This window comes from Mustela erminea, chromosome 6, assembly GCF_009829155.1.
Source record: "Mustela erminea isolate mMusErm1 chromosome 6, mMusErm1.Pri, whole genome shotgun sequence".
Lineage (NCBI taxonomy): Eukaryota > Metazoa > Chordata > Mammalia > Carnivora > Mustelidae > Mustela > Mustela erminea.
This window is the reverse complement of record NC_045619.1, coordinates 112,468,958-112,483,466: the sequence shown is the minus strand read 5'-3', so window position 1 is coordinate 112,483,466 and position 14,509 is coordinate 112,468,958. Positions and strand designations below refer to the sequence as shown.

Genomic DNA, 14,509 nt, shown 5'->3' with positions numbered 1-14,509 from the left:
GACAAGGTTGCAGAAGTTCAAGTCTCCATACCTACAAGGAATTTGGCTAGCTTGGAATCCACCAGAACTTCATGAAAGTAGAACACGAAGAACTTCAAAGAGTTCCATGATAGTACAAAACGAAGACCTTCAAATTGTCAAAGGACTGAAATCAATTGAGAGATCACATTCTTACACAACTATCCCCCTACTTATTCTCAAGTAAGCCATTTTACAGTACCCAGCACTTACAAATATTTACACAGAGGAAGCCCTCCACAAGGCCTCCTACCGAATCCAGTATGTCCTAATTTAAAGAGAAATGTGAATAGCAAATGATGTGGTTTATGAAGAATACCTAGAGACCAAGCTATTTAGTGACTAAAGTGGTATCAGCAGAGCTGCATGCCCACACCTTTACAAGTATGTTTACGTGTAAGGAATAAACGTTATCTTAATTCATTTCAGTTCTGTTCTTTGCTTGTCTCTGCACCCAGGTGGGGCTGCTGCACTTTCCTGAGGGAAAAATACCCATTTCCTAACAAACTACAGCAACATCAAACACTTAAACAGGGTTTACTGTGGACCAGAGACATTGCTGGTCCTTTTTACGTATTTTTTTTTATTACGTATTTTATATATAGCGAGAAGGAGAGAGCACACATGTGGGAGTGGGGGGAATAGGGAGAGGGAGAGGAACAGACTCTCTGCTGAGCATGAACCTGCCCCCGTCCCATTGCTACCCCCATGCGGTACTTGATCCCAGGACCCTGAGATCATGACCTGAGCAGAAATCAAGAGTCAGATGCCGAACTGACTGAGTCACCCAGGTGCTCCAGAGCTTTATATGTATTAACAGACTTAGTCTCCCCCAAGCCTGATAAAGTGTATTGTTATCCCTATTATACAGATGGGGAAAATGAAGCAGAGAATTTACACAGCTGATGGTGTAAGAACCCAGAACCAAACTCGGGCAGTATCCCCCATAGCTCGGGCTCTTGTATGCTACACTTTGTAGCCGGACTGTTGAGAGACGCAGGAGTTGCCAGGAGATGGTGCTGTATCAGAGTCAGGAAGGATGTTATGCTAGCAGACATCTGACTGATAATATTCATTTAAGTACAGGCTAAATAAAGTGAAAAGTAGAAGAGCTAAGTGAGCAAAACTAGAAAGTAAATTTGCCCACTACTTAATACAAAATACTGTAGACATGATTTGACCAGGGGATAGTTCTTCAGACAGTCCTGATCAAAGGATGATTATTCCCTTTGGGCTCCAAACGCTATTTGGCTCCATGGAACAGAAATGATGGAGAGTAACCTAAACAAGTAAGAGGCTCAGTTGCACAGGTCGCAAAGAGGGTGGGCATACCGGAGTTAGAGCCATTCGCTGTCCAAGGGAATGGGCCGCTTCCCTCTTCCTCCATGTAGCCTTCATCTTCAAGAGTGTCAGACAAAACCCCACCTTGGAGTACCTACCTAAGTTCTAGACAGGAAGGAGGGGAAATGGCAAAGGGAAAAAGCTGAGTTGGCTCCATTTTTTCCCATCAGAAAAAAACTAGCTTTACAGAAAAAGTTCTATCCAGATCCGCTTCTGACTCATTAGTCAGAATGATGTCACATAAGCACCTTTCACTGCAAAGGAGCATGGGAAATTGAATTTTTATCTGGGCACCTTGCCAGCCTGAACAAAACTGGGATACTATTAAGTGAGGAGGAAGGAGAGAATAGGTATTGGGTAGGCAGCTGGGATGTCTTCCACAGTAGGAAGAAATACATCAGAGAGCACCGTATCCGCCTCTCACGTATCTAGCCAGCCGAAGATATAATTATCAAGCAGGAAATACAATCTTGCCAAAGAAGTATAGGATTATGAATCATTTACATAGCTAAATCTTTGAGGTCTCTGGTTCTAATCAGGATAAAATGTACGTACGCCCGTATTTTTGTGAGCTTAAGCCTTGTTATTCACATAAAACAGAAGGGTAGGGTTGGCTTCTTGTTAGCATCAACCCAAAATGAGAAGTCAAAATGTTACCAAGGGCATTAATGGAGAATAGTAACAACACTGTGACCAACACAGACAGTCAGATAAGAGTTCATTTGTCAATCAAACTAAATTGGGATGAAAATATAGTAGGAAGGTACCTGTTTAAAAAAAAAAAAGCATTTTACAAATAATCTGTGCAAACGGAAAAAGTATCCTATTTTGACATCAAATTCACAGCAGTTAACAAATTAACCCTGGGTATTTCCATGTGGGGCTAACAGATGCACATTTCCGACTATATGATCAATCAAAATGATTAAGCGATGAAATTCTGAATGCCGCTTTCTCAGCGAACAGTGAAAAACCCTAGAAACAGATGCGGGCTATACTTCAGATTGTCCACTGAGTACCTACACTCCCGTGAAGTCCAGAAATCTGCATCGTAAAGTTGTACCAGTTCACCAATTACAAATCTTGGTGAAATTTAATTAACTGATGGGAGTTTCTTTATTGGGTATATTCTTTGTACAGGAAACACATTTTTTTAAGAGTTTATTTATTTATTTGATAGAGATCATAAGTAGGCAGAGAGGCAGGCAGAGAGGGAGAGGGGGAAGCAGGCTCTCCGCCGAGCAAAGAGGGGCTTGATCCCAGGACCCTGGGATCATGACCTGAGCTGAAGGCAGAGGCTTTAATCCACTGACTCACCCAGGTGCCTCAGGTGACATATTCTGAGGAGTGGCAAGCTTTTTCTGTTTTCATCTGAATGATTATATCTCAGTATAAGGCATCTCTGTCTGAATTTAAGTTTCCAAACATGAAGGCACCCAGAAATGGCATTTTCACTGCCTCAAGTTACTGATACCCGAAGCAAGTTGGACTTCACAGGTAAAGACGCCGGAAGACGGAAGACGGCAGACAGGAGGGAGCTCGCAGAACTGCAGAAGTCTTGCAGAGAAAATGGGTGGGGAAAGGAGTCGGCCCTGGGCGTGTGAGGGTAGGCACACAATCTCAAATGAACCTTCCATGGCGCAGCCACCACCATATTAATGATTTGTGCAAGAGTTTAGATTTTAAAACACATTACTGGCCACATTAAATTAATGTTGCTCATTTGAATGTAATGGTTTTGCTGTTTTGTTTGTATTTAATTTGTAAAGACGTTTGGTTTTATAGTTGTATAATGGCTGTAAACAGAAGGAGTTTAGCCCTATTTTATTTTTATACATATTTAAGTAACATTATAATCAAAACTATTTAATTCCATACTGCAGTATCAAGAGATTGTCCTTTAAAAAAGAGTCTCTATTACCACTCAAGTCTGAGAACCACTTTTCCACCACTTTCTCTCTGACGGGAATAGACAACGGAGGGGATGCTGTTATTTCCAAGCCACATTCATATTCGATGACAGGTTGGAAAAGAAGTACTCTACAGATGAGATGACGCCCAACTTTTCCTATTACTAATGTATTGTTTGGTAGACATGTTATTCTCCGTAAAAACAAGAATTACAGAACACTAAGAAGTTCCTGTGATCCTTTTCAAAGAAAAAATAAAGTCTCTCTCTCTTGAGTTGGCAGTGCCTTAGAAATCCTCTAGTCCAATCACCCTTTGGGGGCACAAATGGGTAGAGTCTGAGGTCCCCAGTGGTACCCAGCTGCCTAGGCTATGCTTGAGTGAGGCTGAGGGGGACTTCTGGATACAACACTATCCATGATGTGATTTTTGAGCTGTTCTCTGCCTGGTATGACTCGTCCCCAAAACAAAAGTCTCTCCTGAAACGTCTCACCAAGTGGGTTTTTGACAGAAATGAGTTGAGGGGGCTGAGTTGCAGTAGGGCGTCAGCCTGTTCCAGAGCTGAGACGGCAGCCAGGGATGCTGGAGCCCAGTAGCAGATGGTGCTCTGAGCACTTAGTCCTTTTGAAAATGTGCAGAAATTGTCAGGGGAGACAGAGACTCCTGCTGCGGGGCACGGGTTTTTCAACTGGGGTTGAAACAACTGCTTCCGGCCTTCAGGGACTGGAGAGATCGCCGCACACCAACCCCCACCCCCACCCCGGGGTTCCCCTCTCCCCTGTCAGCTGGGACTTGGTAGCCCCTATAAGCACATGTACCACCTACGAGATTTCCAAACTTCATGTGGGAGGTGCTGGGAATGATTAATATTTTTATTATTGATCAATACAACATTAATTCTCTTTCAGTTCTTCCCAAAGTTACTAAAAGGCCATGCCAACGTTTCTGTTGTCCTTTCTCCACCCAGAAAACCACTTTTGATGGGACAGTCATGGTCTTCAAGTGCTATTTGACCTTCTACAAGCAGCTTTCACAAGTAGAGCAAAAACCAAGTAAGAAGTTCAGTATAAAAATGTCACTGTTACTGGTAATGACCTTATTCTTTGAGTCCTGACACATCGATATTGGTTAACAAGCACTTTGAACTTTCTAGATGACCACACCAAAGGGGTTTAAATAAAGCATAACCCTTCTATGTTAACTTACATTACTTATTCATTACAGTCAACATCAAATAGGTTTTCATAAAATAATAAAGAAAACCTAAAGCCAAGAAAGAAGGAAAGAGAGAAGAAAGAAAGGAAACAGAAAAACAACCTGACTACAGTTTTACCTTAAGGCCTGCTTCTCCTTTTGCTACTCTTTATAAAATGCTTCCTTCTGGGTTTGCCTGAAGGTTGCCTGTTACATTTGCAAACCTCTATCAAAGCTGGAAGTAAATAACTAAAACACAGAACGCCTGCAAAATGTAGCAGCCAAATCACAGGTGGGTGCTAGAGACGAACTAATTTCATCTCATCCCTAGACTTGCAAGGGTTGGTAAAGTGCAGCAGGGGAGAGCAACCTCAGACTCAACAACTTGTTAGAAATGCAAATGACAGGCTCCACTCCCTTCATGCCTGCTGAATCAAAAGTCGGGGAAGGGTTAAGCAATCTGTGTTTGAAGAAACCCTCCAGGTGATTCTGATACAAGTCAAAGCTTGAGAACCACACCTTTTAAGTGAAACCTACTTTGAATGTTCAAAGCCAGCTCCCCTAGAGAGCAATGATTATAAGAAAGCATTACAATATATGATGAGATTAGTATATTTTTTATGAAAATAACATACATATATAGTACAGATAAAAATAAATGAGAATTATTTTCCTCATGAACTAAACTTTAAAGGTGTTTGATAAATGGATAGGTAGAAAAATGTGTTTTTAAAATAGTTCAGAATTTAAAATTAATATGGAGCCACTAATAAATATATAACCATAGAGTCAGTCAAATTTTGAAATAAATATGTAGTCACTAATATATAAAATCAACCTTTCCGTCCTTTGTGCTATATTGTTATTCATAATCAGACCTTGGTCTCTGGCTATTAACAAGCAATTTGGAGACTGGCTATATTATACATCTCATTCACTAATTCTTCCGTAATAGGAAATCATGTCACCCAAAAATGAGACCCTTTAAGTAACTCATAATTCAAACAAATCAGGCCACCTCCACCTGTTTAATTACTGTAACTAGAGGCTCTGTTAGCAGCAAAAGGAAATACAGCTTAAGTAGAAGAGCCAAAATTTCAAGTTTGTTTTTTATTTGAGTTACAAACTCAAAGGTTAGTTTTCCAGTCTAAAACCAATTTAAGGACAAGATGAAATACGTTGGAATCATTAGAAAAGCTATCAAAACCTCTGCTCCTCTTTCCATTAAGCTTCAATTTGTATAAACTCAATACTTTTAGACACAACAGCTTTCTAAAGACCATTAATAAAAGACAGTCCAGGTACGAGGACTGATGAACAATCTACTCCCTTGTCAAAAACTGTATAAAAGTTGATTTGGAAGCAATACCTTGATTGCTCCCGGAGCCTACCTGTCTACAGATGAAGGTTTGGAATGCCGTGGCTTCTTCACTTGGGCATATAAAGCATCCATCATATCTCCTTCTCTTGGGCTCTGGGGTCTGGCGTTGAGAGCCATAGAAGCTTCGTAGGAAGACATGCCCCCATACATCAACTCATCGTTACAACCCAATGTCCGATGAAAATCTTGGATTTCAGCATAGTCACGCTCTCGAGCTTGTCGCTCTCTAAATTCACGAGTTTTGGCTTGAATCCTATAAAATTAGAACAAAATTGAAAAAACAGAAATGATGCCTTTTCTAAGAACTGCATACAGAAACATTCATCAAAATATGTTGTAAAATACACTTTATTTCATGCAGTTATAAGACTGATGGCATAAATGATGTTATAGTCATTTTAGATTGTCAAGGTAATAGGTACTCTCCAAAATGATAACTTTAGAAAAGTTATGTTCATGTCCATAAGACACAGTCATGATTTACATCTTAACTTAAATTGCCACTTATTAATTAGTTTTAGAAATTCACCAGGGACAGTTTTAGGCATCCACCTGAGTCTTACTCATGAATTTTTTTTTTTAAGGCAAGAAGTGATTTATTTTTTAAAGTTACACACACACACACACACACATACACATACACACACAGAGACTATATATGTATAAATTTATGTGTATAAATTTATAAATAATGTATACATCTTACTCACTATAAACCTATCATATACATATAATATGTTACCCTTACAATACATTATGAAACCTAAACATGAATCCACACCATAATTCTCTATTAACAGCAAAAGAAGATCTCAGTTTAATGATACCAGCTTTGATTTTATGTGTATACAGAACCAGCAAATCCTGAGACTAAGGACAAGAAGGCATGTATCCAATCAAATTCTGAAATAAAACTTATCTGTGTTATAACTAAGAAACACAGCTTAAATAACCACTTTTACTGAAGATCATTTAAATATTTCCTAAGATTTTATTGAGCTACTTGGTAGAAAGGACTTTTCAACCTTATACTGGTATACTTCATATACTAAGTTGATCTTAGCTACCTAAAAATAATTAAACAACCCTCAGTCAAATTGTAATGATTTTTGTTGGGAAAAATATTTCCACTATATACTTACAAATGTAGCTGCGAACTTAAAAGTGAAGTCTTGTGAATATAAAACAATATGTTCGACTGAGTTCAACATTTTATTGCAAAGTTCTTTGCTTTATTCATATCTGAAGTAAACCAATGCTAGCATACATGACATATAGGCATATATTGAAAAGAATACAGAAAAGATACAAAAGCCAGATAAAGATAGTATAGAAATTAAAAAGCAAAATAAAACTGAGCCAATATCCTTCCTGAACACAGAAGCAAAAATCTTTAACAAAAATATCACCAAATAGAATTTAGCACTCTATAGCAAGACTATACATCACAGCCAAGTGATGTTTATTGCAGGAATTCAAGGCTGGTTCAATATTCAAAGATCAATCAATGTTATTAACAGATCATTAGATTAAAGAGGAAAAAGCACATCATCATATTAAGTGATGCAGCAAAAACCATCTGACAAAATTCAATACCCATCATGGCAGAATCTCTCAAAAAAAAAAAAAACTGGTTATAGAGCATAACTAACTTCCTAAACTTGATAAAACTACAAAAAAACTGTAAGTAACATCACACATTATACATCATGGAGAAAGACTGAATCTTAAGATTAGGAAAAGGCGGGGCGCCTGGGTGGCTCAGTGGGTTAAAGCCTCTGCCTTCGGCTCAGGTCATGGTCCCAGGGTCCTGGGATCGAGCCCCGCATCGGGCTCTTTGCTCAGCAGAGAGTCTGCTTCCTCCTCTCTCTCTGTCTGCCTCTCTGCCTGCTTGTGATCTCTGTCAAATAAATAAATAAAATCTTTAAAAAAAAAAAAAAGATTAGGAAAAGGCTAGGGATGGCTGTTCCCCCAGAGGGCTGGAAATTCTAGACAGTGCAATGAGCCTAGGAAAAGAAATGGGTGGTATATAGACTGGAAAAAAAGTTATAAAACCATTCTTGTCTGTAGATGACATAATGATGTCATTGCAGGTCTGCATTCAGAGAAAATCCCAAGGAATCTACAAAAGTCTAGAACTAAAGCTCAAGTTCAACAAAGTAACAACATACAGCATCAAAAAACCCAAAAATCTTTGTATATAAGCTGTCAATGAACATGGATGCTGAAATTAAGAATACAATGCCATTTATAAGCACTAAAAAATGGAATAGATAGATACAGATTAAAAACTTGGTTGGTTTATAGATATGTATAAACGTAGAGAGATTACCAATCTAACAAAACATGTACAAGACTTATATGCTAAATATTATACAATGCTGATGAAAAGTAACAGAAGATCTAAAAAAATGGAAAGAGTTACAGTGATCATGAATCAAAGACTCAAGATAGTAAAGAAGTGATGTCTCCCCAAGTTGATATCCAGGTTTAATATGATTCCTATAAAAATCCCAGGAAGATTCCTGTAGATATAGACAAGATTATTTTTATTTTTATTTTTTAAAGATTTTATTTATTTATTTGACAGAGAGAGACACAGTGAGAGAAGGAACACAAGCAGGGGGAGTGGGAGAGGGAGAAGCAGGCTTCCTATTGAGCAGGGAGCCCAATGCGGGGCTCGATCCCAGGACTCTGGAATCATGACCTGAGCCGAAGGTAGACACTTAACGACTAAGCCACCCACACGCCCCATAGACAAGATTATTTTTAAATTTATATGGAAAGACAAAGGATAGAATACCTAAGCAAATGTAAAAAATAATAATAAACAGAGAAAAAAACACCCATCCTGATTCCAAGACTTAGAATGTAGCCATGATAATCCAGACAATGTGAAATCTATGGAGGGATAGACACACCAACAGAACAGAAGAAAGAACCCAGAAATAGCAAGTAAGGTCGACTGATTCCTTTTAATTATGCAAAAGCAATTCAATGAAATAAAGCATTCTTTTCAACAAATACTGCTTGAACAATTAAATGTCCCTAGCCAAAAACAAAAACATTACAAAACAAAGCACCCTGAATTTACACATCATACCTTATACAAAATTAATCCAAAATGAATTACAGATTTAAATGTAAAAATATAATACTATAATACATTAGGAGAAAATCCTTAGGACCTAACACTTGGAGAATAATATCTAGAAATGATACCCAGAGCATCATTCATGAAGAAAAGGCATACAAACTGAACATTACCAAAACTAAAAGCATTTCCTCTCCAAAAGACTCTATTAATAGAGTGAAAAGATAAGTACAGACTGAGAGAAAATATTTGTAAAACACATATCTGACAAATACTTCATGTCCAGAATATGTAAAGAACACTTAAAACTAGACAGAGAAATACAATCCAATTAGAAGAGCAAAAGACATGAAGCAATGTTTCTTTGAAAAATATATACTCTCCCTCTGATCTTGTCTCTTCATTTTTTCCTTCCTTCTCATAATGTCCTCCATGTGATTCCTTACGTTCCACATATAAGGGAAATCGTATGAAAACTGTCTTTCTCTGTCTGACTTACTTCACTCAGCATAATTCCCTCCAGTTCCATCTATGTTGATGCAAATGGTGGGTATTCATCCTTTCTGATGGCTCAAAAATATTCCATGGTAATATGGACCACATCTTCTTTATCCATTTGTCTTTTGAAGGGCACCTTGGCTCCTTCCACAGTTTGGCTATTGTGAACACTGTTGCTATGAACATTGGGGTGCACTTGGCCCTTCCTTTCACTATATCTGTATCTCTGGGGTAAATGCCCAGTAGTGCAAGGGCAGGGTCACAAGGTAGCTCTATTTTTAATTTTTTGAGGAACCTCCACACTGTCTCCCAAAGTGGCTGCACCAACTTGCATTCCCACCAACCAGGAGAGACTATGGACTACATGAAACAAACTGAGGGTTTTAGAGGGGAGGGGTTGGGGGAATGGGTGAGCCCAGGGATGGGTATTAAGGAGGGCATGTATTGCATGGAGCACTGGGTGTTATATGCAAACAATGAATCATGGAACACTACACCAAAAACTAAGGATGTACTGTATGGTGCATCCTTAGTTATAAAATAAAATATATATTATGTAAATATATATTTAATATATAATATAAAATATATATTATTATAAAATAATTATTATTTTAACATAATAAAATTTTTAAAAATTTAAGTATATACTAATAATAAGCACATAAAAGATGTTCAACATCACATGATGCAAATTAGGACTATAATGAGCACATCTATTAATCAGTTAAAATAAAAAAGTGACAACATCAAATGCTTGCAAGGATGTAAAGAAACTGCACCTGTCATACATTACTGTTGGAATGTAAAGTGGTACAGCCACCGTGGAAAACAGTCTGGCACTTTCTCACAAAATTAGACATACACTTACTATACCACAAGAAACTGCACTTCTGGACATTTACCCCACAGAATTAGAAACTTACATCCATGCAAAGACCTGTACGCAATTGTTCAAAGACTCTTTGTTTCAAATACTCAAAAACTGGAGGTAACTAAAACATGTGACAACAGGTTAACAGCCAAACCAACCAAAGTCCGTCTTTCTCACAGAGTACTACTCGGCAATACAAACGGACAGATTAGTGATAAACGCAGCAGCTGGAATCGACCGCAGGGGCATTATGCTATGTGGGCAGAAAAAGTCCATCTCAAAAGCTCAAGTACTTTTGAAATAAGATTTCATTTATATAGCGTTCTCAAAGTGACAGAATTAAAGACCAGGTGAAGAGACCAGCAGTTGCTGGGATTTAGCAACAGTCGGAGCAGAGGGGCAGGTGTGATGACAAAGAACAGCACGAGGAAGGTCTTTGCCAAGGAATCGTTCTGCTTCTTGACTGCAGTGCTGGTTACAGGAAGCATACGCGTGACCAGATGACGCAGAACTATGTACATACACGGAAGCAGTGACAATTTCCTGGTTTTGACATTGTACTACAGACATGGACGTTTTAGCAGCTAGGGGAAACTGGATGAACAGTATACAAGATTTCCCTGTGCCATCTTTGCAACTTCCTGTAATCTAAAATTATTTCAAAATAGGAAGCTGGAAAACTGTCAGATAGCACTGCAAGCAAAATATGCACTTTTCTCCCTTGTTTTCTTCTTACATTGAGCCTATCATCATGAGGCCGGTCCTGCTTACCCAAATTTTGGACCTGCCTAGTCAATCTTTTCTAACTTCCTTTATTTCCCAGCTATAAAATGGAACTACCTAAATTCGCCTAGCTTAGTGCTCCTCAATAGGGGTCCAGTGATATCTGAGATAGGGTAATTCGCTATTGTTGCAAAACTTCCTGCGTAACTAGTTCCAGCTACATATCAGCAAGTAGTGTCCCCAGCCATGTGGGCAAGCAAAAATGCTTCACATATTCCCCAAACCTTCTAAGAAGTACCCTATCTCCTGAGCTGAGAATTTTTATCAGGAAGGGTCCTAGATTCTAATAAGTCCCACTAAGAAAATACACATAAGAAAAATAGCAAGTCAAATTCTAATGTCAAGTTTAGCTAAATTTATACTCAATTTGTCTACTTATTCACTTAGGAGCTATTATGACAGTCAAGGATGTTATTATAAAAGCTGATTACCACTAAATACTGGATATTCATGATGAAATGTTCATATAAGTTCAGAGATCTTTTCATTCTTTGCATCATACTATCTTTTTGACTCCGTATTCAGTCAGAAAAACTACAGAAGAGAGAAATGAGTTCTTTCTTCAACTCAGTGGGATATTGATTTGAAGCTCAATTATGACCACTCCACTGACAATCTACTTTACTACTCTATGTGGTCGCCATCAGAGAATCACCTAACTATAGGGTGGCTGGGCATTCACAGACGTCTTGAAGTTTGGGAACCTGTAGAATGTGAAGGGCTACAACAGAAATAAAGTAAAAATCTCTGAATTTGGAGACCCCTCTGAAATCAAAGGGAGTAACAGATGGTTTTATGAATGAGCCCTATGGCACTTGAACCTCAGTTCACTAAAAGTAAAGAAAATCCAACTTACTTATGTTGGAAAATGCAGCCCTGTTCAGAAAAGAAACCATCGGAAAAAAAGAATATGAATATTCTCTTCTCAAGAGAAGCACGAACCTAAATCATCTCCCCAAACTTCTTGTACAATAGTTCCAATATATTATTGATGGGCCCCAAAACTGAATGTTCTTTTGTTCCAAATTACACAGAAACTCATCTTCATTTTGGGAGTCAATTTCTAACAAGTCAATTGCTCAGAAGAAGCGCTTGGTAGCACAAGCTACTATTCATAAAGCCTGGCTCTCATCTGCTTACTTTTACCCAAATTTGTACACTATTACTAATTGCCACTAATCACTGAATCCAATAAACATTACAGTCACATCTATAGCGCCTTCTAAAAGCATTAGGTTTTTTTCCTAAGCTCCAAGAACATAAGAACTTATATTTTTTTATTGTTTATCTTGTCATCACTAATGAATTCATCCCCAAAGCCATGAAAGCTCTTTGTGCCCCTCCCTCCCTCCAGCTCACCCCGTGCTGAAAACCTCAGAACTCCAGTGCACCTGTAGCCCAGAAGTGGGGCTAGAGCTGTAAGAGGTGAATGAGTCTGGTTATCAGCTTGGACCGATAGGCGTTTTATTTATTTTTTTTAAGATTTTTATTTATTTATCTGACAGAGAAAGAGATCACAAGTAGGCAGAGAGAGGAAGGAAATAGGCTCCCCATGGAGCAGAGAGCCCGAGGAGGGACTCAATCCCAGGACCCCAAGACCATGACCCCAGCCAAAGGCAGAGACCCAACCCACTGAGCTGCCCAGGTGCCCTGCAGAATTACTGCTAATGAGCTTGCTACTGTGAAAAAGGCCCTGAATAGTAAATTTTTAAAACCAGTAACGCACTATGGCTTTTGTGAGTTTTCATGACATTTCACAGTCAAATTAACAGAAAACACAAACGATTTTCTTTATTACATACTTTTATGCATGTATGTCTTGTGTAATCTAAAGTGAGGAAAGGGACTTAGGAACACAAACATGTTATATTTACATATGACATATTTTCATTCTCTCTGGAAAGATTTAATTAGAAAAGAAATATTTGACTCAGGGAAGAAAACATTTTTGGTGTCTTAATAAAAATAGTATAGTTTCTTAAGGAAACTTAAAAAAAAAGACAGTGAGTACACTGCAGTTCAGCCTTTAATAGTTCCAGATGGTCAGTGCTATAAAAGGACACCCCCTCTATTCTTTTATCGTGACCCTGAGGTCACAAATTATCTCTAAGATGTAAGAGCCATTCGTTTTTCTGAACAGTCAGGTTGTTGTTCAGCATTATCCATCCAATTTATCTTGGGCCAAACCTCAGCAATCACAGAAGTAACTGATTAGCCCAAAACTTAGCCAAAGAAATAAATGTCTATTGCTTTAAGCATTTCAGACAGTCCTTCGTGGTTATAAACAAGAGAACTATTCTGAGGCCTAAATGATGGCAGACAGCTGTAGTGACGGAGGCTGACGGGCAACATCATCATGAATGATTTCCTGATTCTTAAAATGTAAAAAAAAAAAAGAAAGAAAGAAAGAAAGAAAGAAAGAAAATTTAAAAAAAAAAAAGGAAAAGAAATGAGAGCTTAAAAAACTCTGTAAGACTTTTAGCAAGTGAGGAACTTACATCAATTTGTTATATACAAGCATAAATACCATATTTTTTCTTTTTGTTAAAAAAATAAAGTATTTTCCAAGATGATAATGAACTTGCTTTGAACCTGCATGGACAACAATACACAAAATAATGTAATATACTAAATAAAGTAATAAGGTTAATTTCCTTCCCGCTGTCACTAAATTCATGCTAACAGTCTCTCTTCAGCTTGACATCAATTAATGATTTTAATTCTAGACTCTTGTCACAGTGTTCACCACCCTTTTCGCTAATTAAAATGGATGATGCGTGATGAAGATAAAACACACAAGACTTCTGTTCTTGTAATATTTCTGTTCATTTGGATTTTTGCTTTTATAATAAATGGCTTTTAGCACTAATTGCAGTAGAGTAAGATGAAAATAACTGTTTTCTGGCTATGAAGTATGGTCTTCATACAGCCAGAAAAGGTACAGCATGAGGATTGCTACTGAGTGACCCACTCCTGAGGATGGAAATCAATGACGTACTTAGTTATATCCCAAATACTTCACCTCCAAAGTTACAAAACTTCAATACATAGAACACCCATGGTTCATTTTTCAGAACCCTCTAAAAAACTAAAATCGACCTGTAGAGATGTTAATTTTTTAAAAATTTAAAAAAATGCTATAAATGTCTACTCATACTAGTTTACCAGAAAAAAATTAAAATGAATTTTGGATTGGTATATATTAGATAGTTGTTAAATATCTTCAAAACAATGTTTAAGGCCTTGCCAACAACTCTTTTGGGAAACATTTTACACCCAACTTATCGCACTGTTATCTAGAAGCCTCATTCTGGGAACAAAGTTCCTGGATCTTTTCCCCTCAGTATTTCCTCTCTCTAAAAATCAGTATTACAGACAGTCAACAAATAAAATCTAAAGGCATGGCAGAACAAAATTT

At 37.8% G+C, this 14,509-nt stretch overlaps 1 protein-coding gene across 17 annotated transcripts in view; it reads right to left on the bottom strand.

Annotated features, from left to right (window-relative positions):
* PARD3 (par-3 family cell polarity regulator) overlaps nucleotides 1–14,509 on the bottom strand; it is a 645,516-nt gene that overhangs the window by 148,364 nt on the left and 482,643 nt on the right. For 15 of the 17 annotated variants that reach the window (XM_032350010.1, XM_032350021.1, XM_032350015.1 and 12 more), the window contains one exon: nucleotides 5,853–6,095. In XM_032350010.1, coding sequence (XP_032205901.1) covers nucleotides 5,853–6,095 — 243 coding nt within the window. The other 2 variants (XM_032350026.1, XM_032350025.1) reach the window with 2 other exon arrangements.